Genomic DNA, 27,296 nt, shown 5'->3' with positions numbered 1-27,296 from the left:
CCTAGCAAAACTCGCGAGACTTTGCGAGAGGCCGAGCGAAAGCTTGAGAGTAGATTAATAGGGAGGGACGTGAAATGGCCCGCCCCTACCTCTCGCGCATGTCAGCTAGCGGCCTCAAATGAATCGCTCGGCTCTCCCCCACGGTAACTCGAGGAAGGAAATCTCGCGAGATTGAAGCGCTCTGAGAGCGCCGGTCGGAGGCGGTCAGCGGAGGTTTTCCTCCGGCCAGTGATGGGGCTGATCCGCTGTGACCCCGTCGGTCGCCGCCGCACTGCTCTGCTGGGTTCTGCGTCTGCTCGCTGAAGAAGCTGAGCGGGCGAGAGGCGTCTCTTCCCTTGGGTGCATAGGTCCCGTTGGCAGAGGCTTTGAGTCCTAATCGCCACGGCTGACAGCTGCGAGGGATTGAGACCAGAGTAAGTGGAATCAGTCCAGGGACGAGAGCGAAAATAGGGAGTCTGAAGCTTCCCTCCCCTGGCGGTGCTTTTGCTCCACCTTTTGAACTGCCGGCGGGCCGATCCTGGGCGTGGTACTTCCTCTCGCTGTTCTCCGCTCTGAGCACCTTTCCCCGGAACCGAGGTGCGGAAAGTTCGGTGAAAACCTTGACCCTAACCCTGTGGTCCCACCTTCTCTCTCTTTTCTTCTTGCCGAACCCACTTGGGAGGTCACCGTTTGCAGGGTGGGGTGGGGGATGGTCGGCAGGGATGGCAGAGGGGTCCTTGTCAGTTTTCAGTTTACCTCTGTGCAGCACATGACGTGGGTAACCATTCCCTGTTTCTTGAAACTGCCCTCCAAGAAATATCCATCTTTTCCTGATCCTTGTCATGGATAACCAGACTGTCTTGAAATTGCCTTTCAAAGAATCCCACTCTCTTCCTGGTTTTCTTCCTGCCTTTCTTCTGTATCCCACCTCAGATAATGGTATCCATCCTGCTGCCCAAACTAGAAGCCTAAGGCTCACCCGTAACTGTGTATTTACACTTGCACTGCCCTATGCTCTTTCTTCTTTCACCAGAATTATTACGGTTGCACCCCCCCCAAGTTGATTTCCCCCCATCATCCTTCCCTAGAGTTACCATCCTGAAATACAAATCTATTTATATTAGTCCTTTCTTTAAACTTTTTCGATAACCGTATTGCTAACAGAATTAAGTCCTAATTGTTAAACATATCACTTAGGACCTTTTACTATCTGTCGCAATCCATTTTACGTTTTCCGTTTTATTTTGCCTCTCCTCCAAATACCTCAATATCCAGTCATGCCTGGCTCCTGGCTGTTTCGCCAAACATGCCAAGCACTTTTTCACAGCCCTGTGCCTTTGTATGTGCTGTACCATCTGGCTTGAATGCTTACTCTTCTTTTTTTTTTTCAATCACCTATCAAGATCCGATTCATAGACCATTGTCATCTCAGACTCCCCCGGATGACATTGATAGTACCACTGTGCTCCCAGAGCACTTGAAACAGTACTTCTGCAGGTATTTTTTCTAAGTTGTGTAACATTATTTGTTTAAGTACCTGTGTCTAATGCCAGTTTGAGCTCGAGTCTGCAATCATGTCTTTATTCATCTTTGTAACAAAAGTTAGTCCAATGCTTGGCACATAGCAGGCATATTTATATGTACAGATGTATACACATTTATAATGTAAATAGCTCTCAAGATTCACCATAGGAGTAGGAGTCCTTAGCATCCTTAAAACCAAAGAATTTTAGAACCAGGAGGAATCTTGTATATTAGCTTAGAGAACCCTAACCTGTTTTGAATATGAGGGACCCTGGACCCCTAATACACAAGTAATTGTACTCTTAGTATCTCTTACTTGAGATTATGCATAATGGCAAAAAAAAAACTACTATGCTTTTAAGTGATTTTGTATTTTATTATAACTAGTCTCTTGTCTGTAAAAAAAAAAAATAGTGGGATATGTGTGTGAGAGAAATATGTAGACTGTAGACCATGCTTGGTGTTTGCACATCCATGCAACCCTTCCAGTGATTCCTTACCCATAGGTTAGAAATAACTGGCTAAGATTAGGTTAGTTCCTTCTTGAATTGTCTACTTGTTTGAACATATCTGTATGTGTAACTTATATTTAGCCACAAGTCAAAGGTAACATGTAATTAAAAGAAAAATTCTCCTGTGTCCTTTCGAATTCTGTACCTTCTAACTTTAAAAATTCATTTTTTTCATTAAGCTACAAACGTATGTTCATTCCATCATTTTTAAGGACAATGAAAATTTTTTGTGCTTTCAGATACAGTGATATGTCTGTATAAGATGCTTTTTTAGAATATGTAATTTGTAATTTTACTTACATTCTTTCCTGATCTCTTTGCATAAGTTTCTAAGAAAGCCATAACTATGACATTTAATTTTCCTGTTGGCATATGTGTCAGTTAATATCATCCACTTATTAGAGGCACCTGCCTGAACAATCCAAGTTTTTAACTAAACTAGATTGTTGACATTTATAGACACATCTATGGTATGTCAGCGCTCACAGTATTTCTGTGTAGTTCCAGCTATAGGATTTGTGGAGAAAGGAGAAGGAAGAGTGACGTGAATTTCTTTAACATTTTCTTAACCAAAATCTGAAACTAAACAGTTGGCAGTTGCTGTCTTTGGTGGGTGGTAGTTTCTCTTTTATCAGCAGCAAAATGTTCTGAACCCTTTGCCAGGATTCTGACTGCAAATGTCTTTAGGTGGTAAAGTGGGCGAGAATGTAAGGGGAGAGGGGGTAGGGAGGAAACTGCTTTAAAAAAATTTCACCTGTAATTTGAACCTACCTATAGAAGGTAATGTAAGTAAGTACACTGTGACTAGTTAAGACATGCACTATAAAAATATATAAATGGAAAATATCTTTTTTTTTAATTGGAGTTTTTAAAAATTTAAAATTTGTTAGAAAATGTGAAAAACAATCTTCCTCCCACTCTAGTTACCAGGCAAAAAGTTGGGGAAAGCACGATGGTTTTCAAAAAGTTGGCAAAGTAAATGCATATTATAAAATATTTTAAACTTTTCTGTGGTTTCACATACAGGAAATGAACGTGCAGATTCTTAGAAATTTTGTCACTGTTTTTCTGAAATGCTAATAAAAGTATGCTTTTAATTATTTGCTATTTATAATTCCTTTCCCTGAGTAGGTATGTTTTTGTAGTTACAAGACAAATTTTAAATAGAGTTCATTTTGATACTAATAATTCATTATGCAATCTAAAGAATTTTTTTGAAGTGGATGTTAAATTATTATTTCAAAAAGCCTAATTGGTCTTGTTAAAAAACAAAATTCAACTGAGTAAACTTTGAAGACCTTATTGACTATATTCATGATTCATGTCAGACTGCATCCCATCTAGCAGATAAAAAGGAGTTCCAACAAGCTGTACAAAATGAAAGACTTATAGGCGAAGGGAGTTTTAAATTTAAAAAAAGACTCCATTTAAAAAAAAAGATATTTTCCACTTATCTATTTTTATAGTGCATATCTTAACTAGTCACAGTGTACTTAACTTACAAGGAAGCTATAGTAGCAAAAAGCAGATTGGTTGTGACAAGGCCACTTTCCACTGGGGAATGGTAGGGGTCAGTCAGGCAGATTACCTCAGTAGTGCTGACCAGGCGATTCGTGAGTGACTGATTTAGGTTCCAGTTCTGGAAGAGGCTGGTCAAAAAATAAGAATATGCCACTTTTTATTTGTTCATTCATCCCTTAATGGACGTTTGGGTTATTTCTGCTTTGAATGAATATTATGAATAATATTACTATGAAGATTCATATGCAATTTTTTGCAAGGACGTGCTTTCATTTCTTGGCGTATACCTAGAAACAGGATTGCTAGATCATATGTTTGACCTTTTGAGGAACTGCCAGACTGGTTTCCAGAGTGGCTACACCATTTTACATTCCAACCAGCAGCCTGTGAAAGCCCCAAATTCTCTGCATCCTACCTGACACTATCTTTTTTATTATGGCCATCCTAGTACATGTGAAGTAGAATCTTATTGTGGTTTTAGTTGGCATTTCTCTGACAGCTAATCACATTGAGCATATTTCGGGTGCTTACAATTAGCGCACTGGCTTTCTTTTGATTGATGTTTATATAGTATGTCTTTTTCCATCCTTTTAACCTACCTATATCACATTTGAAGTGAGTTTCACATAGTCAACATATAATTGTGTCCTTTTTTAAAATTCTGAGTAAAGAGATTATCCAATGGTATATTCTAATGTGTTTAGAACATTTACATTTAGTGTAATTATTAATATGTTTGTATTTAGGTCCACCATCTTACCATTTGTTTTCTGTTTGTACCCTCAGTATTTTGTTCTTTTATTTCCTCTTCTTCTTTTGGATTATTGAAACTTTTTAATTCATTTTAATTCATCTGTTATGATTTTGACTATTACCTCTGTACAACTTTTTTTAGGGGTTCCTCTAGGATTACAATTATATATGTGATTTTTTTTTTTTACAGTTTACAATTGACATTTTAAAATTGACATTTTGAAATTATCATTTCAAGTGAAATGTTGAAACCTTATTACAATATAGGTCCAATTATCCTCCTCCTTTATTATGTTGTAGTTATATATTACAGCTACATAAATTGAAAATTCCATCACAAAAGGTACAGTTTTTGTTTTCAAACATCAGACACTTTAAAGCACTCAAAAAGAGAATACTCTATTATTTTTACCTAGATATTTATGGTTTCTGTTGCTCTTCCTTTATTCCTGATGCTCTAAGTTTCCTTGTGATATCATTTTGCTTCTCTCTGAAGAATTTACTTCTGAACAAACCTACCAGAAACAGGTTCTCGTTTTCTTTATCTGAGAATGACTTTTATTTCGCCTTCATATATAAAGAGTATTTTCACTGGATATGGGATTCTGGGTTGAGAGTTCTGTTCTTTCAGCACTTTCCACTGGCCTTCGTGATTTCTTTCGTTTTTAAAAATTCTATGCTTATTAGGTATAGTAGATGACTGATAAGCTATACATATTTGAAATGTATAATTTCATGGTTTTTGACATATGGATGCCCTTAAAATCACTGCCACAATCAAGATAATGAACATATTACTCCCAAAAGATTCCTCATGCCTCTTTTTAAATCATCCCTCCCTCCCCCTGACCATCCCCAGGCAACCACTGATCTTTTTTCCTTCACCAGATATTAGTTTGTACTTTCTATAATTTTATATAAATGGAAGCAAACAGTATAGACCCTTTTTTGTTGTTTGACTTTTTTCACTTGCGTTCTTGCGATTCATCATATTATTGGTTGTGTCAGTAGTTTATTTCGTTTTATTTCTGAGTGGTATTCTGGTGTATGGATTTGCCACATTGGGTATTTCCATTCACTTGTTGATGGACATTTAGGTTGTTTCCATTTTCCAGTTTTTCATTATTACAGACAAAACTGTTATGAACATCTGTATGCAAGTCTGCTGGCCTTCATGATTTCTGATGAGAAATCTAAGTCATTCAAATTGTTGGTTCTCTATAAGTAATGTGTTATTTTTCTCTGGCTACTTTTAAGATTTTTTCATTGTCTTTTGTTTTCAGAAATTTGATTATGATGTGTCTGAACTTGGACCTTCTTGGATTTATTCTGTTTAGGGTTTGCTGAGGACTGGGAATGATACAAACAAAGATTTCTAAGAAAGAAGCAAAGAGTTGCATGACTTAAATTCATGAATAACTGATCCAGTTACATATGCTTCCATATTACCTGATTGACAAGTTGGAATGTTCTTGGAAGAAAACACAAAATAGAATAGTATTTTAACCATTGTGAGTATTATGACTTTTCAGTAGGGGACTTAAATCCATCCATCATATAAACATACAATTATTAGTATATTGCTAGTATACATAGGAATGCTGTATACTCCTAAACCATATGGAAGCACAATCATGAGATTTCTTTTTCAGTAGGTATGGTCGTTGGCGCGAGAATCTTGTACCAGTTGATGGTAATATGAAAAACAGAAAATAACAGTATTTCATAATTATTCAACTAGTAGAAAGTTTAGGGTGGCTTCATTTAGCAGCAGGGATTAGCATATGGGAACATTGGCTATAAAACCCTAGTATAAACTGAAGATTCTATGACTTAGTTGAGGCAGGAAGAGTGAGCCTTAGCTACTGAATTAAAGCGTAGAATTTGACAGGCAGTGGGTGTTTGGTGCCATGTTGTCTCAAGTTGATACCCCCAGAACACAGCATAACTTTCTCATATTTCAAAAAGAAAGATTTATCTTTATCTAGAAAGAGCCCAGATTTGGTTCTCTGTTTCAGTTAATCTATAGATTCTTTTGCCCTTAGGATTCTAAGGACATGGCTTTTGGGGAGGGGGCAACTTACTGAATTATACACAGTATAGGTATTCTCAGGTCGAAATCACATGTCATATTTTCATATGTAGGAACTTTTGTCCATTTTGTTTGGAAGCGCATCCTACCTATTAAGTTAGTAGAGGCTGTATTATTGCAAAGCATAAAGAAATATTCTTCTGATAATTTTCCCAGCAATCTCATTTATAGGTTGAGACCTAGGACTTTAAAGGTTCCTCATACTTGAGTTGTTATATTAAATCAAGAGAAACCTTTATTACTTCTCTCAAATCTTTTACAATTTTCTCTAGACTTCCAATTTTTAAAAAATTTTCTTTTCACCATCTGTTACAACCAGTTATTTTTATTGTAAGACAAAATTTTTTTCTATTTTTAGTTTTTTTTAACTTATTACAAGTCAGTTTGCTCCTTATTCCTCCCTTCTTTCCTGACTTTTTTTTTTTTTTAACATACTAACTTTAAAATTTTACTGTGAAGCATCTGGTGTTCTATGGTAGAAGGATTAATGGGAGATACGGAGCTATAGTGACTACCATATAGTTAGGAAAGCTGTATTACTGCCTACCTACCCGTGACTTTCATTTCCCTTGGAAGTTTAGAGGAAGGACAAGGCATTGTTGGAGGCTAATGTCTCCCTTGGAGCAGCATCCTAGATGGATTTTGGATGGTTGTCCTTTTGTGTTTTAACCAGTATGAGGCATTGGTTCCTTTAATGGCCCTTTTGCTTGTTGTATTTTGAAGTACACTTATCTAAACCTCCTAAATCTTAGAAGACAGATCTTTTGGTTGTTTTGTTTTGTTTTGTTTTGTGTTGTTTTTCTAGAGAGCTAGAAATTTTATTAATTTCTGGCTTAATTCTTAAAGCTCTCTGGAAATGTCTAGTCATATGTTGAATATTTTCTAAATTGGCAGTTTTACATTTTAGTTTATTTTGATTGAATCCTTTTCTTCAGCTTTGAACCTATTTATATTAACAGGACAAGATACCCTTTGCTTCAGCTGTTGAGTACAACCAAGAATACTGTTCGAATGTTTCATCTTTTATTTAGTTTGCAATTTTGAATCTTTGTTAGATATGACCTTAAAGGAAAGCCTACTAAAATGGCCTGATGTGTTGTGTTTGCTTTTTTTCTTTTAAAATGTTACACAGTCGGGTTAAGTCTCTTTCCTACTTTGCTGCATTTTTCCATCTCTGAGAGACTAATAATTGAACTAGCCGGTACAGATCTAAAGCCCAGTACAGTAGTATCTAACAAAGTCCTGCATTCTGTAGCAGATTCTTGTCTTCCTAAACTTGATGAAAATCGTTAATTATAGCCCTTAACTTGGATCTGTACCTGATAACTGCTGTAGACCTGGCTTCTGGCCTAGTAATTTTACAGAGTGATTTTATTTTTTGAGAAAATCCTGAAGAAAGTGTGGCTCATCTAGAAGATAAGGTAAAACTTAATAGAGAAGAATTCAAGAATGGTATGTTTAAGATTTTTGAGAGAGATTATTTTAAAATTAAAATTTTGTTTTTAAGTCTCAGCATACCAGTTGAAGAAGCTAACTACTGGCTATTTCACGTTTTGTCTCCTAATTTTTTGAGCTTCTTTTAAACATATTAATTACTGATTTTAATATTTCAGAGGTTTCCCATAATGGCTATTGTTCTAAGTCAAACCTTTTTTTTTTTTTTTTTTTTTTTGCCATTTACTAAAGAAAGTGAAAGAGTTAGGATTATAATGCAATTTTATGTAAGAAGTCGAATTTCCTCCAGAAGTAGGTTGACACTTTGACATAGCATTGACCCATAGAGACCATGTAGCTAGTCAGTATGCATTAATGTTTATGAATTGTGTCTCAGGTCACCTGACTGAGCAGAGGCTAAGAAGGGTCATATGGTCAGAGACCTGACAATCATTGCAGAATAAGATTAATAAAGTAACCTTTTTAACAAACAATGTACTAGGGATTGCCTTCACAAAGAGCACAATTTCTATATTATAGATTGTTTTCTTTGGATGTGTACTTTTTCCCCCACCATAAATTCAGGGTGTTTTAAATACATTCTGATTATGTCTGTAAATCACTTTTATATGTTCTAATTACTTTGAATATTATAAATTCACTTTCAAGCTTATGCCATCCTAGCGGAAGCAAAACCACAGCTGTTCTTAGATGGCTTTTCTCCCCAGTGAACAACCCAGTAACAAATGTAACCTGAACTTATCTGTGTTAATGTGAAACTGAAATAAGATGACACCCCACCTGTGTTTTTAATCTTGATTTTGATTTTTAATTATAGGTATTCCCTTAGAAATGAGTTGCACAATTGAGAAGGCACTTGCTGACGCTAAAGCTCTTGTGGAAAGATTACGAGATCACGACGATGCAGCAGAATCTCTGATTGAGCAAACCACAGCTCTCAACAAGCGAGTAGAAGCTATGAAGCAGGTTTGATTTTTTTCTTTCTTGTTGATTTCATTATAAAAAGGCAGTCATTGGCATTTATGTGTGGCTGAAACTTTGCTTAATTAGTATTTCATTAATTTTTTTAATGTTCTCTAAAATTTAAAAGTAGCTTGACTTCTATGCCTCAAATTAGGTTGGAATATAATTTTTCAAGTTCAGGAGACATGAATGTGTGTGTGTGTATATATATATATTCTAAAACTTGTAGACTTGATCACTAATTTTTCTGACAGTGATACACATTTGAGTTTAGAAAATATGTGAATTTTTTAGGTCTAGATATATTTGACAAAGACCAGATTGTATCTTTTACTAATATTGACACATATTTTGCTCTTTCTCTTATTTCTATAATGTAGAAATGTTGTATTTTTCCTTGTAAGAGTATTTAGGTGATGCTATTAATAAAATTGTTTTTAAAAAGATGCAAAGCAATGTCTGGTTTACAACTTTTGCAGTTACTGCATTCATACTTGCTACCTTATTTTTCATTTAATGCTTCCAGTTAAAGAAAAACTAGAAGTGGCTTCACTTCTTGTTACCCTTAGCATTGTATGTAAGCACTTCCCAGTGGGCCATGGAGTTGAGCTACTATTTTAAGCCCTCTTTTGATAAAAAATGTTCAACTCTTAAGAAAATTTTAAAATCTCTAACATTATGTTGGAAATCACTGGAGGTAAATAGACCTTCACAGCCTACTCTCTTGAAATGCATCCATTTTGTAAAAGGAAGCAACTCGGGGGTGCTTCTTTTAACAAAGCTGCTGAAAATAGCGGAGCAAGTTTACTTATTTTGGTTTGCAACTCTGTGGCCCTAGATGCCTTACATACCTCCCGGTCTAGCTTGACTCAGGTGTTCCAGTGAACATACATCTGGTATTGAGTTGTGAAAAAAGGAGTTTGACAACCAAAGTTAAGAACCATACCATAAAGTTTAGCCTTTTGAAGGGTACAGTTCATTGGATTTTAGTATATTCACATGCTGTGCAACCATAATCACTGTCTAATTTCACAACGGTTCATCACCCCAAAAACCCATATCCAATAGCACCCACTCGCTAGGTCTCCCTTCCCCCAGCCCCTGGCAACCATAAATCTTTCTATCTCTATGGATTTTCCTGTTTTGGACACTTCATATGAATAGAATCATACAATATGTTACTTTTTGTGACTTTTTTTAATGTAATGTTTTCAGGTTTCATCCATGTTGGAGCATGTATCAGTACTTTATTAGTTTTTATTTCTAAGTCATATTCATTGTAAGAGTACAGCACATTGTGTTTATCTACTCATCAGTTGATGGAGTTTGGTTTGCTTCTACTTTCTGGTTATAGATATAATACTATGAATACTAGCTTATAAGTTTCTGTGTGGACATAGGTCTTCAGTTTTGGAGGGTATATGCCTATTCATAGAATGGATGGGTCATATAACTCAATGTTTAACTCTTTGAAGATCTGCCTGGTTGTTCTTCAAGCAGCTACATCATTTTACATTACCATCAACAATATATGAGAGTTAACAATTTCTCCACATCCTCTCCAATGCTTGTTACTATTTGCTTTTTGATTAAGGTTATCTTAGTGGTTGTAAGGTGGTATCTCATTGTTATATTGAATTGTATTTCCCTAATGACTAATGATGTTAAGCATCTCTCATGTGTTTACTGGCCATTTGTGTAATTTAGCGAAATGTCTCTTTGAATGTCTTGCCCATTTTTTTCAGCTTTATTGAGATATTCTTGACATGCAATATTGTATAAATTTAAGGTGTACAATTTCTATTGATATATGTGTATATTGTGAAATGATTACCTACCACAATAAGGTTAGTTAATACCTCCATCACCTTACATAATTACTGTGTGTGTGTGTGTGTGTGTGTGTGTGTGTTGAGAACGTTGGAGGTGTACTCTTGGCAACTTCCAAGTATATAATACAGTCTTGTTAACTGTAGTCACCATGATGTACATTACATCCTCAGAACTTACTCATCTTGTTTGCCCATTTTTAAATTGGGTTCTTTTTATTGCTGAGTAATAAGAGTTCTTTAGCAAACATATATATATATATCAGATACATATTTTCAATTATTTTCTCCACATTTTTTTTTAATCTTTTCATTAGTATCAAGAAGAAATTCAGGAACTTAATGAAGTTGCAAGACATCGGCCACGGTCCACATTAGTTATGGGAATACAGCAAGAAAACAGACAGATCAGAGAATTGCAACAAGAAAACAAAGGCAAGATATAACTACGTATAGCAAATCAAAAGAGAACTTTAATCTGCAATTGTACTGTCAACCTGGGACCAATTTTTTTTTTAAATGGGAAAATAGCCAATTATAGTTACTTCTTGGCATTAATCTCGTTTCTAGTCCGGTATGCCTAAGTCTTATTTATTGCTCTTTATCCTGTGCTGTATATGAATGTCTTCCTCACTTGAAAGTCACCTTAGATTCTCACCCGCAATATCCAGTTTGTCCCATTGCTGTTACCTATGAAGTAGCTCAGTTTCTTTCTCTAATCCCATCACTTTGACCCCCAGCTGTCCTAACTGGTCTCCCTGATTTCAGTCTCTTTTCCCCTTCCAATCATCTTCAACACAAGCATCAGATTGATATTTTCAAAAATATATCTGCTCATGTTATTCTTTTGCTTGAGAACCTTCACTGCGTACTAGTTCCCCATCCAGAGGCCCTCAGGGTCACCTCCAAGCCTTTGTTTTCGTACTCTCCCCAACCTCTCCTCTCCATGGAACCTTTCCTCTTGCCATCAGACTCATTCCTGAACACACCATCCACGCCATGCCTCCCTGCTTAGAATGCCCTGTCCTTTATTTTTCAACTCAAAGAACACAGGTTCATCTCAATAGTATACTTCTGTGAAGCTTTCACCACTTTTTCCTCTCAGACCTTTTACACGTATTTGAGTAGAGCTTATTGTATTATAATTATTTACGATTTGTTTTCTCCACTAGACTCTTCCCTGGCGTTTTGGTATTCCTAATATAGGGCACCATCTGATACTTAATTATCATTTGGTATATATTTGTTAAAATGGTTCTCAAAAAATGAGTTTAAAATAGTCATTTAAATAACTAATGGGGGAAAGGGTATAGCTCAAGTGATAGAGTGGATGCTCAGCATGCAGGAGGTTGTGGGTTCAATCCCCAGTACCGCCATAGAAAAACCAAATAAACCTAATTACCTCCCCGCCTGCAAAAAAAAGAAAAATTAAATTTTAAAAAATAAATAGATAAAATAAAAAACTAATAGAAGACTCCATTTGGTGTCCTATATTTCCATGTGGCTAGATTTTTGTGCATCATGTTTTCTTTTTAAAATACCCCCTTTACCAATTGCTTTTTTGATAAACGTAATGTGGAAGAGAATGTTTTGTACATCTTGCACTCAAGTTTGAATACAATATACTGTTATTCTTGACAGAACTGCGTACGTCCCTGGAAGAACATCAGTCTGCCTTGGAACTTATAATGAGCAAGTATCGAGAGCAAATGTTCAGACTGCTAATGGCTAGCAAAAAGGATGATCCGGGTGTAACAATGAAGCTGAAAGAGCAGCACTCTAAGGTAATCCGTTCTGTAAATATAATTTGAGGTGGAACAGAGGGACGGTCGGCTAACTTGTGTTCCGATTTTTCTTTTTAAATCACAGGTGTCTTACATAATATTGAATACTTCTCTTTTTGACATTTTCTGCTTTTCCTTATTTTTTTCATGTTACGTACGTGTCGTTTTCTGCTTGATTTACTCTTCTCACTCCCATTCTTTCCTAGTAGCTTTAATATATATTCAAAAATAAACTTTATTTAGAAAATAAAGGTAAGTCTATTCAAAATTATTTTTCAAGGTTATCTGCTTTTAAGAAATATTTCTTGTAATAAATGTGTGTATTGATATCTGTTGCAAAGACAAAAATTTAAATGCTTAAAACTAAAAAAATTCTGAAAGCAGCTAAAGGTAGATTTGTTTTTCTTAGGACTGTTTTCTGGATGAGGCTAATTATTAATGGAAACACCGTGGGGTGAGGGAGAAGAAAAGAACAAACATATTAAAATATTGCCTTCCCCACCCCCACCTCCCTAGCCAGTCACATATCAGTTAACAACATTTTTAGAGCCAGAGCTGAACTGGTTAGAAATTAACGTTTTTTCCTGCTGTTCATGTTACTCATTGTGATCCCTGTGTCTGTTCCCTTTGTGTATGTCCCTGTGTTTGCTAGCAACTGCTACAAAAACAGGCAGAATAATCCTTTCCCATTTACATTTTATTTTAAACTGATTTTTAACTGCTGGTGTGAAATAAAAATATCAGAACAGACTGTGACTACTAGACCATTATTCATATTGGATAATGATGAGCTAACTATTAGTTATAATATTATTTAAGAAATATTGATTGTTATAAGATGTGTTTTTCTCTTTCATTACTGAAACACATTTTAGATTCCTTAAATACCTCATCCATCATGGTGCTTGACAGTATTTTTTAATTATTAATTATATTAAAATTAAATACCTAGTAAATTGCTTTGGTATGTGAATTCTACTTTACATATTAAGGAAGTTAGTAATGAATACCTCCTATGTCAAATAGTAAACAATATGTAAATAAATATGGGTTTAATATTATCTAATTATGCTATTCATCTCTGACCCAAAAGGAAAACCTTGGATAGTTAAGAGTTAATTTTTTGAATATAAAATGTATCTGTTGTTGTGAGATCATTTGAAAAACATTTAAATTTAAATGTATCAGGTTTTTTTAAGGTACAAATATGAATTGACTTAAAGTTATTGGTAAAATAAATATCATCTTGAAAAATTCCGAAAGGCCCTTAGGTTTAACAAGCTAAGAAGTAAACTTTTTAAGATCTAAAGAGAACATTCTGGCAAAAAAGTACTTAGAATACGATACTGAAACTCGCTAGTCCCTTATGGTAGCAGATACATCAGAAGCAGATGTGCTCTAAAACACATTAGATTTTACCATTCCTCAGAGCTTTTTTATTAATTAGCAGAGTTACACATTTTGTAAGATAGCTGTAAACCATCCTTTTTCACTATGTAGATTAAATTCTTCATCTAAGTGCTGATCCTTGCCTTCCATAAAATGACTGTTTGGTTACTTGTTATTAATTCTAACTAATACATATTAATGTTTGTGGTTTTGATTTTTCCCAAAAAGGAGACATTTTGACTCAAACAAATATTTATCAACACTCGGCACTGGCATAGTTTATTACTAAGATGAATGAATAAGTTTCATTACTCTTCCATAGGAGCTTTCAGTATAATGGGAGATACAGACACAAAAACATAGTTATCGAATATAAGGTAGGATGTGATGAATCCTAAAATAGAGAGATGAATTATTACTGGGATACTGGAGGGAAGCAAGATTAGTTCTCATGAAGAGAATCTGGGAAGGTGGCAGAGAAAGGTAGAACATCCATCTACATCCAGCCTTGCATTAATTACTGGGGGAGGGAGGTGTCACAAGCAGAAGTGGGTGAGCAGAGAAACGTGCATGATAAAGACACAGAAATATGTGAGCTTCCAGGATATGTGTAGGTGCTAGCGCTCTGAGAGGCCGAAACACAGAAATAATTTTATAATACATTTAGGGATAATAAACAGAGTTACACATAACAGCATCCTGGAGTGAGAGACCCTTCTGAGACTGCTGTAATGTAGAATTTTGCGCTCACCCAGAAGGTTTTGAGCACACGTTTAAAAATCAGTGAAAAGTTCGAGCAGAACTGATTTTCATTCAGATACTCATTCTTACATTATTCTTGTACTGATACCTTTTTGGAAATCTTAAAAAAACAAACATTTCAAACAGTTGGCTAACACGCATGAACTAACACTCATTCAGTTTTTAAATTACGGATAATGTCCGTATTAACATTATAATGACTCTGTACTACAGATTGACATGGTGCATCGTAACCACTCCGAAGGATTCTTCCTTGATGCATCTCGACACATCCTTGAAGCACCTCAACATGGACTGGAGAGGAGGCACTTGGAAGCAAATCAGAATGTACACTAAATAAAACAGTCGACTTTTGGGATGTGGGTGGAAGGGGGGGCCCATTAAAAAAATACTTTTACATTGGATTTTCCTCCCAAATTAAATAAGCAAATAAATGAAATTGCTTTTTTAAAAAATGCTGTGCTTTTGATAGCCTTCCAGAAATACTTAGTGTAGCAACTTGAAGTCTGTCATTGCCTCTCTGTGTATGGTCATCATAGCCCGCCTGCTGGATAATCACAGGCTTTAAAGAAAGGTTCGTTCTCTAGGCCGGCCTTTCATTGTGTTGCTCCGTCTAACTGCTGCTGCAGGATTGTAGTGAGCTTTAAACAGTCGTCCTCCTTCTGGACATCAAAGATATTTTCTTGGCAGTCATTTTACTCTGACTTCATAAAAATTTTGTTCAACCAAACTGTTAAATTGTTTTAATTCAGGTTTCTGATAGTTTATAGTCCTTTACCTTGTGTTCACAATGAAGGATGCCTTTGTTTAAGTGTTACGATTAAGTATAACAGTACGCTCTCCGTTGTGTTTTGACAGTTTTTTTTTTTTAAATTTCATTGTGGCAGGCCTTTATTGAGCAAAGTTGAAATGAACCTAAACGAAAGTTTACCAATGAAGGGCATTTCAAGACAGTTCAGGGGTTATGTTGCTAGCCCTTCTTACCTTTAAGTCAGTTTGGAAAGCACAGGTCTTGCCCTCTTGTGCCCATTGAAAGATGTATGATACTTCCCTAAAGATTTTGTTGTAATAAGTGAACCATCCAGGAACTGAGCCTATAGAAATATGCTGCTTTTTGAAGTATTGGGGTTTTTTTTCTTATGATGATTTTGCAAGAATAAGCTACACAGTTGAGATTTAGTAGTTTCTTGTTTTTTGTTTTAAAGACAGATAATGATCTGCTTCCTGTGTAATTGTTTATCCTAAGTCAGTGCCTAGACACGAAACCATAAACCGAGAAAGCTGTGGCTTTTCAGAGTTTTTACCCACCACCCTGATTTTATTTGCTGCTGCAGTTTTTTGTGCTTAACTTGCTTTTACACATTATGCTTCCTTTACAGTGGGAGGGATTTTAAATCATTTTTTTAACTGTTCCAGAAAATGATAGCTGTTTGTCTCGGCATCATTCTCGCTGCTGTAATCTAATCCAGAGCCGTCCAGTAGGACTTTGTGCGGTGCTGGAAGTGTTCTTTATCTGCGCTGTTCAGTATGGAAGCCACCAGCCACATGTGGCTGTTGAGCACTTGAAGTGTCACTAGTGCAGCTGAGGAACTGAATTGTTAATTTCTTAAAATGTATTTGACCTCTGGTAATTGTAATGTAAATGGCACCATGTTGGACAGCATAGCCCTTTATTTTGCCTTTTTCCTGCATACTAGCATTGTATAGAGCGCATTAAAATAGTATGAAGATCTCTATGTTAATTAAGAAGATGTTAAACGTGTGGTTTGCTAAAGATATTCCTGTTTGTTCTCTATTTCTTCCATAGTTTACTAGTTTTATAGGTTTTGGGGGGCAGGTCTTGTTCAAATCCTTTTTACAAATAGAGTATATACAACTATTTAAGAGATTTAATGCTTATTTTGGAAACTATTAACTTTTATATGTAAGTTTTGGCTTTAGTATAATAAAATAACTCTTGATTGCCAGTGAACAATGGTCTATAGAAGTTGTTCATTTAAAAAATTATTATTCTGTTTCTGTTGATTTTAAACCTTTTGTCTGTCTCTTTCATTGACTGTAAGCTCCTTGAAATCAGGGAACATTTCTTAACAGGCTTCATGTTCCTACTGCCCAGCACAGTGCCTGGCACATCATAGGTGTGCAGAAAAGAATAAGAGAACAAGATGAGGAGAACTTTATGCTACTTGCTGTGCCAAGCAAATGTGGATGTCTGTTTTACACTGGAATTATATTTTGAACAGTTTGCAAACAAGACCATTTTATGTTTGAATACTTAAAAGCAGAACTCTGTTCATTTTACTCAATACTTATTATCTATCATGTACCTAACATTAAATGATAGGCAATACGAACACTATACAGTTCCTGCTCTCAGGAGGATTCTAATCTAGAAAAGCTTCAGAGTGAATTGAGATCAGTTTTTAAGAATGGATAATACAGAAAATATTTGTAAATCATGAAGACTTCAGGGAGGAAAAGAGAGTGAATGTTTATCTTTCCAATTACTCTGATCAGTAGAGGGTGTGTGGGTGTAACAAAGAGAAAGTTGCTGATCATTTGTCCTGAGAGGAATGTGAAATACGGGTATCCTTGTTAGTGGGTTTAGTTATATTATGCGGCTCATCCTTAATCCTAGTCCTAACAGAAACCTAATTTCAAAAGCCCATTCACAGTCAGTCAACTTTCCTGTAAATATCTGTTTGATATATTACATTTATGTTAAATGGCAGTGTAAAGATATTATGTTCGTATTAAGTGTCAATGTAGTTTTTATAAAAAGGAGACGATCCTAAAATAAAAATAATGAAGTATTTCACCAATTCACAACGCCATCTCTTTTTTTTTTTTTCAGGAATTACAAGCACATGTTGACCAGATAACTGAAATGGCAGCAGTAATGAGGAAAGCCATTGAAATTGATGAGCAGCAGGGTTGCAAGGAACAGGAACGAATATTTCAACTTGAAGTAAGTTTTAAATTGCAGATGTAGGTGAAAACTGTTCATTCAAAGATTTATGCCTGAAAATATGTCCTATTTTTAAATATATACTTTCTGGGATACTGGTAATGTTCTTTTTCTTAATCTGGATACTGGTTATATGAGTGTATAATGCAAGACCATTTATAGAGTAATGCAGGAGTTTAGGATCAATAGTAAACTTACACCAGTAATTGAGAAAATTGATTTTTTTCTGATCCTGTGTTGCTTCTGTTATATTAGGTGAATATAGTTTTTGAGTTTAGCAGTTTTTTAAAAAATGCCTTTATTCTATTGGAGATCACAATGATGCTGTTTTTCTGGGGAATATAAAAGCTTTTATCTCATCTGGCCTTTATTTTATGGTGGCAGAAGCACAAGTCATTGTTGAATAACTCAAGTCAGTAGAATAGACTTTTATAACTTTAAAAGCTTCATTTTGAAATCATGGTGGAGAAATTGGTTTTAGAAGGCCAGAAATGATTTCTCTAAGCATACACATTCTCTCATTCTTTTATAACCAAGGTAGGCAAACTTTTTCCATAAAAGGCCAGGCAAAAATCTTGTGAGATTTGCACACCAGACATTTGGTCACTTAATTTCCTTCTTGAAAAATATCAGTCTATTGAGCCAGCCCTGCTGCTGTTAAGTTCCAGTGAGGAAAGCAAGCCAGACGGCTTGCCCTGCGCTCCATGCCATCATGGAGAAATTAAAAAAGTGCTAACGTACTGAGAGGTTCTAGTCCCAAGGTGTCATTCACAGACTTTCTGAGTTTATGTAAGTATAAATCTTGGTGTTAGTTTATCTGTCCTGTGATGGTAAAATAAGGCAGTTTCTGAGGTTCTGTCTGCAGTTATGCTGCAGAAGTAGCCAGGCTTTGCAGTGGTGGAAGGCACTGAACACATGATTTCAACCTCTCTAAAAAAAGTGTTCCCTACATTCAGGTTGCCCCCTTGCGCTGTCATTTATCATTTAGTACATTTCTGCCAATTACAGTACTTGCCTTTTATTTTTCATGCCTTCATATGTTTGGCTTTTCTTAAGCTCCGTTTGTACTCTGGTAGCCACCGTGGTGACTGCTTCTTTGTCTTTGCTTTCTTATAGCAAGAAAATAAAGGCTTGAGAGAGATCCTTCAAATAACTCGAGAATCATTCTTGAACCTTAGGAAAGACGATGGCTCGGAAAGTACGTCTTTGTCAGCGTTAGTGACCAATAGTGACCTGAGCCTGAGGAAGAGCTGAAGAGCTTTTCAGTCTGTGAACTTGTTACAAGGCTCCAACCGTCACTGGGACTGGCCTATTAAGTGAATAAATTAAAAGAGAAATCCATCTCAAGCTACCCTTTGTTTTACTTTTTTTTCTATCATGTGTATAGTGCACTGGCAATGACATTTTTGAAAGATAGCAGCAAAAAATGCATAGTTAATGGTCCTAGACTTTTATTCCAAAATATAAATTGAAAAATAGAAAGGAAGCCTCTGTTAATTGGTGAACAAGTTAAAGATTTTCACAATGACCGCTGAACGTTGTCAAGAACTTTCAGCAGTGCTCTTGGCTTTCTGGATGATACTTGGATAAGCATGAATAGTTTCAACACATGTCTGGTAATTCATTAAATTATCCCAATTTAAAAATATAGATTTTTGCCACAGTTTGGTGAATGGAAGAGCATCATACTTAATTACATCCTCCCTGTTTGGTGAAGGTTAACACATAGCTTATGTACCGTGAGACTTCAGCTTCAGTGATTACCTGTTTACCTTCTCATTAATTTAAATTTTTGTCAAAAAAAATGCAGTTTGAAAGTCTGTTAGGGATGTTTCATATGCATCATAAACAAAAGAGGTAATTTAATCTCAGCTAATTTATCATAATTAATACTGAGCTAACAATTGTCCATGACTTGCATAAGTGTATGAAATATCATTTCAGGAATGAAAGAGAAGGAATACTACTTTCTAAGAAAGAAGATCTTATAAGAGACATATTTAGTAGGTTAAACTACTTATTTGAAGGAATAAGTTTTGGTTCTAAATCAGTAATGAAAACGAGAGGGAAAATCTCATGCAGCTCATTTAGCTAACGGTGGAAATGTTTGATATGGTGGGCTAGGTCTGGTGATTTCAAAGTAAGTTGGGAATTCCTCTGCCTCAGAACCTTTTTTTTTTTTAAAGTAATCACTCTTAAGAGATACAGATGCAGTAAATTAAAATTAAAAAAAAATTTTTTCTAGATCTATTCTTAAGCTCCACTTGGTCCTCAGAGCCTATGAGATGTTTCTTGTCACCTTTCAGTCAAAGGACTGGGGGGTGGCATAGGGGAAATCTGTGGCTTTATAAATATTTGTTTTACTTTTTACAAAATATATATCCAGTGTATAAATTTTTAAAAGCTGCTAGAAATAGGAATGTGCTTTAACATCAACTGAAATCTAAATTTTTTGTATTTTGTGGTGATTTTAAAAGAAAAGGATGTGTCAAATATGATTAATATACTGTACTCACTTATACTAAATATGTATTAAAATCAGCATGATAGAACATTCTACTTTTGAGTATATAATTCGTTAAGGTAATATTCATGTAGTAACTTTAATGTATAATTTCATATATTGGTGAAATTCAAAACTGCTTTTCACTTCGGAATTTTTTATCTTAAGTTTGGAGTAAGTGGGGTTGATGGGACAGATTGAACAGAAAAGGGCAAATGGCTCAAACATTAAATTGATTTCTTTTCTCATTCAGAGGCCTTAATTGATATTTTATAAACAAGTGACAGTTTTCATTTTTAAACTTTTCTATTGATTTTGGGGAAAGTATCCTTTAATTTGATGGCACATCATTCATAGAGTTTTTATCCCCAGTAATAATTAGAATAAACTACATAATTGAGATTAAGTCTGAGGCAATTCATTGGGGCAGCTCTATTATAAAAACTGAGAAATAATTATTTTTGTAAAACAAATAAGTTGAGTTAATTTATTCTTGCTCTTCTTCAATATTATTTCAAGAACTTGATGTTTAAAGACATTTACTTTGTTATATAGCAACAGTGTTCTATTCTTTTTTTTTTTTTTTCAAGCAGAACCTTAAATTTATGTCTGAGAATATGTATTGCTGGGAACCTATTTTGTCAATAAAGATGAATGATTGAAATTGGTATGATCTCCAAGTTAATTTGAAAACAGTGTTTACATTTATTCTTACATACAGTTTATTTTTAGGGCTTTTTATTTATCTTTTCTTACCACAGATTTAGTACTTAGCAACAGCTCCTGTCTGTATTTCTTAGGAGTTGGCCAGCAACTTTTTGCTGATTCTGCAGAAATTTTGATCATCTGTAGTGGGTTTAATAGTGTCCCCCAGAGGAATGTCCAGGTCCTGTAACCTGCCATACCTGTGGATGTGAGCATATTTGCAGATAGAGTCTTTGTAGGTTTAAAGATCTCAGGATAAGATCATCCTGGTTTTAGTATGGGCCCCAAATCCAATGACTGGTGTTCTTATAAGAAAGAAGGAGATTTGAAACACAGACAGAAGGAGAATGTCCTATGAAGACAGAGACAGAGAGATACACAAACCAAGGAACCCTAAGTTTTATGAGGTGCCCCCCAGAAGCTAGGAGACGTGTGGGGAGCGATGTTGTCCCCGTCAGAGCCTCCAGAAGGGACCAGCCCTGCTTGATTTCACACTGCTGGCCGCCTTGATTTTCAGAACTCTGAGACAATCAATACATTTCTGTTAAGCCGTCCAGCCTGCAGTAATTGGTTACAGCAGCCCTGGAGACAAATACATCACCCGTTGTTTATCTTCTGTCCGCTGTATTATTTATTTTATAAGTGGAGTGCAGCTCTAAAAAACCAGTTATGTACAGCTTCACAGATGAAGTGTTTTCTGCTCAAACAATATTCTTTGATATTCTTAAATATCAAGATGACTTCCAAAATTTTGTGTTTCTAAACTGACTCAATGAATGGGAGATCAGAGATGCTTCACTTAATTTGGGGTGACTATTGTCTTTTTTGACTATCAGTGTAAAACAGGAGTACATTTTTTAGTGAAGTATCAATGAACAATAATTTCTAATGAATTTGAGGGGACGTCTTCTTTTTACCTCACTGACTGCCCCTCAGTCTCCTTTGTTTTCTTCTTTCTGACTTCTTAGTGTTAGGGAACCACAGACCTCGGGCCTTACTCCTGCTCTGTATCTATACTCACTTCCCTGATGATCTCACCCAGGCTCGTGACTCTAATTACCACCTGTATGCTGGATGACTCCCAGATCCACAGCTCCCTAGACCTCTCATTAACTCCTGACTCATCCAACTGTGACTATCAAAGAAATATCTCGAACTTAAGACGTCCAAAGCTGCATTCCCAATCTTACTCTCAGATCTCTCCCATCTCAGTTGATGACAACTCCGTATGTCCAACTACAAGGGCCAAAACCCTTGGTGGCATCTTTGACTCCATTTCTTCCTGAATCTTGCACTCAATTCATTAGCAAATTCTGTTGATACTCCCTTCTACATACAGTTGACCCTTGAACAACTCGGGGGGATTAGGAGCACCAACTCTACACAGTCGAAAATCTGAGTATAACTTATAGTCGACCCTTCACATTTGCAGTTCCTCCATATCCAAGGTTCTGAATCCACGGATTGACCAACCACAGATCATGGGCTGTAGTATTTACTACTGAAAAATTTTGTATGTAAGTGGACCCATGCAGTTCAAACCTGTATTGTCAAAGGTCAACTGTATATCAGAATCCTACCATTTCTCAGCATCACTCCTGATTAAATCCACATCATGATACTGTTAGAACAAATTGGATTCAATATAAATACCCTACAATAAGAGCTACAGTAATCAAAACAATATGGTACTGGCACAAAAACGGACATACAGATCAATGGAATAAGAAAGTCCAAAAATAAACCCATGAACTTATGGTCAATTAATCTATGACAAAGAAGGCTATACAATGGAGAAAAGAGTCTCTTTGATAAGTGGTGCTGGGAAAACTGGACAGTTGCCTGTAAAAGAAGGAAACTAGACCATTTTCTCACACCACGTACAAAGATAAACTCAAAATGAATTAAAGACCTAAATGTAAGAATGGATACTATAACTCCTGGAGGAAAACATAAGCAGAACCCTCTATGACATAAATTGCAGTAATATTTTTTGGATCCACCTCCTAGAATAATGGAAATTAAAAACAAGAATAAACCAGTGGACCTAATTAATCTTAAAAGCTTTTTGCACAGCAAAGGAAACCATAAACAAAATGAAAGGACAACATACAGAATGGAAAAAATAAATATTTGAAAATGATGCAACCAACAAGGGATTAACTTCCAAAATATAAAAACAGCTCACACAGCTCAATATCAAAAAAACAACTCAGTAAAAAAAACGGGCAGATCTAAATAGACATTTCTCCAAAGAAGAAATATCGATGTCCAAGAGGCACACGAAAAGATGCTCAATGATGCTATTTGGGAAATGCAAATCAAAACTACAATAAGATCTGACCTCACACTAATCAAAATGGCCATCATTAAAAAATGCACAAAAGATAAATGCTGGAGAGGGTGTGGAGAAAAAAGAACTCTCCTACATTGTTGGTGGGAATGTAAATTGGCGCAGCCACTATGGAGGACAGTGTGGAAGTTCCTTAAGAAACTGAAAATAGAGTTGCTGTATGATCCAGTAGTCCCACTCCTGGGCATATATCCAGAGAACACTCTAATTTGAAAAGTTACGTGCACCCCAATGTTCATAGCAGCACTTTTTACAATAGTCAAGACATGGAAGTAACCTACATGTCCATCAACAGATGACTGGATAAAGAAGATGTAGTATATGAATACAGTGGAATACTACCCAGCCATAAAAAGGAATGAAATAATGTCATTAGCAGTAACATGGATGAACCTAGAGATTACCATACTAAATCAGGTAAGTCAGAGGAAGACAAATACATGATATCACTTATATGTAGAATCAAAAAAAATGATACAATTGAACTTATTTACAAACAGAAAAAGACTCAGACATAGAAAACAAACTTATGGTTACCAGGAGGGGACCAGGGCAGGGAGGGATAAATTGGGAGTTTGGGATTAGCAAGAAAAAAAAACAAAACTATGTATAGAATAGATAAACAACAAGGTCCTACTGCCTAGCATAGGGAACTATATTCAATGTTTTGTAGTAACCTGTAATGAAAAAGAATATGTATATATTTATAGGTATAGCTGAATCATGCTGTACACCAGAAATTAATACAACATTGTAAATCAACTATACTTCAGTTTTTTAGAAGGGGAAAAAATACCCTACAATAGGGAAATAGTAAATTTAATTAATCTAAATTTAGTTAATTTAATAGTCTAAAAGTATTGATACCTACTCAGTGAAGTTTATTATATACTATGGCTTGAAGATTCTAGCAACAGGAATGAAAATATGAATCTAAATTTGCATAATAAAAAGCTTAGTACTAAATTGCACATTTAATTACAATCATGTAAAAATCAAATGCATTGGGGGATATTGACTATAAGCAAATAATATCAGTATACTAACAACTTATTCCATTGTTTATACACACTAGCCAATTCGTTTCTGTGGCCTGCTAACCAAAAGCCTTCAGAAAATTCACTACATTAAAATCAGTATCAGTGGGTAGAGTTGTGCCCCGAATAAAAATATGCTAATCTTGAAACACATGGTATACTTCTTTAGTATCAGAAGGCTACATTTGGGCTTCCTGTAAAACTAACAATGAAGACATGTGGTTAGAATCACTGTTCCCTAAGAGTGTGTCCCTGTCATGTGTGTGTGTAACCCTGAGCCTCAGGACAGAGCTTTGACTGGTGGAAACAGTTGATAAGGGGCTAGTGGCTCTTGCTGCTTTAAACGCCTGAGGATTTGTCAGCTTCATCTCAGATTTCAGCCCCAATCAGGGGTCAAGTGCTCAGTCCTATCAAGCCAAAGCTGATGTGAGAGCAAGTGAATGAATTTTTCAAATATAAGCTTCTCCTAGAATATGTTCTTTTGAAGGTCTGGCTCAATGATCATAGGCTTTTGTCCTATGATCAGGCTAAGTCAGGCAGACTCAAGACCTATACAGAATACAAGAGGTGAAAACATCTCTAGTCAGTAGAAAGAAAATCATGGTGTGTTATCATTGAAGGGCTTCAGAGGCACAGCTGGTTTGGAAGAAAGGTTGAGTAATTCATGGAATGGGAAACTGTCCTCTGTTCAAAAACCTTCAGGCATCAATACACAAGATGAGGGAGTGAGTTTTTTTTTCAGAGAAGCCTTCAATCCCATCCCTGAAATCAGTCCCCTAGAACCCTAGGCCCAGCCCTAACAATATATATATTTAAGTCATTTTGAGGAATTTTGATACATGGATGGTCTCAAAATGAGACAGCTGGTTTACTTAAAAAAAGGAGTTGAGGTCTACTTCAATTCCTGAAAACACCGTCCCCGGAGAAGTTGGGTGCAAAGGCCTGCTTAGTCATACATCTTACCAGCTGCATTCATCTTCTGATGCTCTACCTGCTTCCTCAAAACTCCCAGCACAGGTTCCCATGCTCTTCCCAGTATGTACACCACGAGTTCAGGCAAGCTGATCACATGCAAGTCTGGGCAATAAAGAATCCACTCACTGGAGCCATAAAACCTCATGTGAGACAGAATAACCTCTTTGCCCTTAAGAACTTCAAAGGCAAAAGATTTCAAAAAGAAAAAAAAAAGAATGTGGCCATTCTTTAACCTCCTTCCAGGGGAAGGCATTCACCCTGGGGCAGCAGAGTTAGGTATATTATTATACTTGTATGTGCAGGACTCTGGAATAGAAGGAATGATTCCAAGGGCCATGGTGTGTGGGTCACTCAGGTGTTCTGATGTGCCTGCCAGGGAATAATTGCTAAATTCTAAGGTCTTGGGAAGAATGGAAAAAGAAAGGTAAATGAAAAGACGCAGTGCGCTCTGTGCCATTTTGTAGTACGGTTAAAATTTAATGAGGAAAAGAAGACGATAAAAATAGAACCAACATATGACCCAGCAATGCCACTTCTGGATACGTATCCAAAGAAACCGGCAACAGGATATTGAAAAAATATCTGTACTCCCATGTTGATTGCAGCATTATCCACAATAGCCAAGATAGGGGAGCAACCTAAGTGTCCTTCAATGGAGGAATGGAAACAGATGTTGCTTATACGTACAATCGAATGTTATTCAGCCATGGGAAAGAAGGGAATTCTGCCATTTGTGACAACATGGATGGACCTTGAGAGCATTATGCCCAGTGAGAAAAGTCAGCAGAGAAAGACAAATACTGTGTGACATCACTTAAACAACGGAAATTCATTTTCTTACCGTTCTGGAGCCTGGGAGTCCAAGATCTGGTTGGTTTCATCTGAGGCCTCTCTCTGCTGGCAGACAGCTGGCATCCTAGTGTCCTCAAATGTACTTTGCTCCAGTGTCTCTGTGTGTTCTCATCTTTTTGTAAAGACACAAGTCAGATGAGATAAGGGCCTACTCTAGTGGCCTCATTTTTAACATAATTACCTCTTTAATAAAGCCCTCTCTCCAAATACAGTCACATTCCAAAGAACTGAGAGGCTGGGGCTTCAACACATGAATTTGGAGGGAGACACAGTTCAGCCCGTATCAAAACGGAAAACACAGGTAACCTCCCTCCCTGGGCGCGGTGGGAAAGCTTCAGCCCAGTTCTCAGGAAACGAGAGCCCAGAATTCTGAGGTTTTAATGATAGTTAATAACAGGTATCAAGTACATCATCAAAAAATAAACTTTATACCAAAAAAAAAAAAAAACCTACACAAATGCGGCTGTGCAGAAATACTTACAGACACTGGAAATTTTATCTATCATATACCCTGCACTGAATAGGAAATGGTCCAGGACCACAGAGAATTAACTTGGAAAAAAATATGTTTTCACTGTGTAAAATTGATAATTCCCCAAAAGATATCATGGCAATATAAACATTAGGCGCTCCCTACCAATTCACCAGCAGAAGGATATTGAAAATAATCAATGAGGTACATTTTCATAATGATAAGAATGTAAAGCACATCTGAACAGGGAGTTAGGCATCCCAGATTTTGGTCTGGGCACTACTATTTGATACTGTGACTTCATATAATTGATTGAGAATTTCCTCAGGTGTAAAATAACATGCTAACATATTAGATCAGACAACATGATCTCTAAAGTTCATTCCTGGTCTAATATTCTAGCAATTTCTTTGTTAGAATCAGTTTTCTATCCCATTTTAAACAGAACTCAGCTGGTCCATAGCACTGGTTAGCTGCTGGGCTTTGACAACCTGGTAGCTAATCTTTAAGAGGTTAGTCAGAACCAAAACTCTTAAAGAACAGTAGGACCAAGTTTACGGTAACACTGCTGTTTTTCTGAGTTGACACGATTGAAGGGCTAATGACACCAACACAAACTAACGCATTCAAGACATCAGCTTTCCTTCTAACAAAGCTTACAACTTTTAACCCATGCCCCCAAGTTCCCTTCAATTCCTATCATTCCATTTATGCTTAAACTGATTTTTTAAGATAAAGAATTATTTGTCCAGATGAAATGATTTCATTTTTATAGCTGTGAAATTATCTTCTCATATCTTATTACTTTGGTACCAATACAGCTGGGAAAAAATTTTATAAGAATTTTATAATAAGGAGACTTTTAGCA

The 27,296-nt window shown here is 36.0% G+C and overlaps 1 protein-coding gene across 5 annotated transcripts; it reads left to right on the top strand.

Moving 5' to 3' along the window:
• Window positions 1-154: 154 nt before the first annotated feature.
• On the top strand, window positions 155-20,702 carry FGFR1OP2 (FGFR1 oncogene partner 2). Of its 5 annotated transcripts, none has more exons than XM_032473501.1 (8): window positions 155-413; window positions 5,627-5,800; window positions 8,654-8,802; window positions 10,946-11,063; window positions 12,270-12,412; window positions 14,777-14,890; window positions 17,418-17,531; window positions 18,648-20,702. In XM_032473501.1, the coding sequence occupies exons 3-8, from the start codon at window positions 8,668-8,670 to the stop codon at window positions 18,783-18,785; spliced, it is 762 nt and encodes a 253-aa protein (XP_032329392.1). In that variant the 5' UTR covers window positions 155-413; window positions 5,627-5,800; window positions 8,654-8,667; the 3' UTR covers window positions 18,786-20,702. The 5 variants fall into 5 exon arrangements, with proteins under 5 accessions (XP_032329392.1, XP_032329391.1, XP_014414642.1 ...); XM_032473500.1 differs by having other exon boundaries at window positions 155-576; XM_014559156.2 differs by lacking the exon at window positions 5,627-5,800 and having other exon boundaries at window positions 155-576.
• Window positions 20,703-27,296: the final 6,594 nt, after the last annotated feature.

This window comes from Camelus ferus, chromosome 34 (genome assembly GCF_009834535.1).
Source record: "Camelus ferus isolate YT-003-E chromosome 34, BCGSAC_Cfer_1.0, whole genome shotgun sequence".
In the NCBI taxonomy this organism is placed as follows: domain Eukaryota; kingdom Metazoa; phylum Chordata; class Mammalia; order Artiodactyla; family Camelidae; genus Camelus; species Camelus ferus.
Note: the sequence above shows the minus strand (reverse complement) of the source record. Positions and strands in the feature narration are given on the sequence as shown.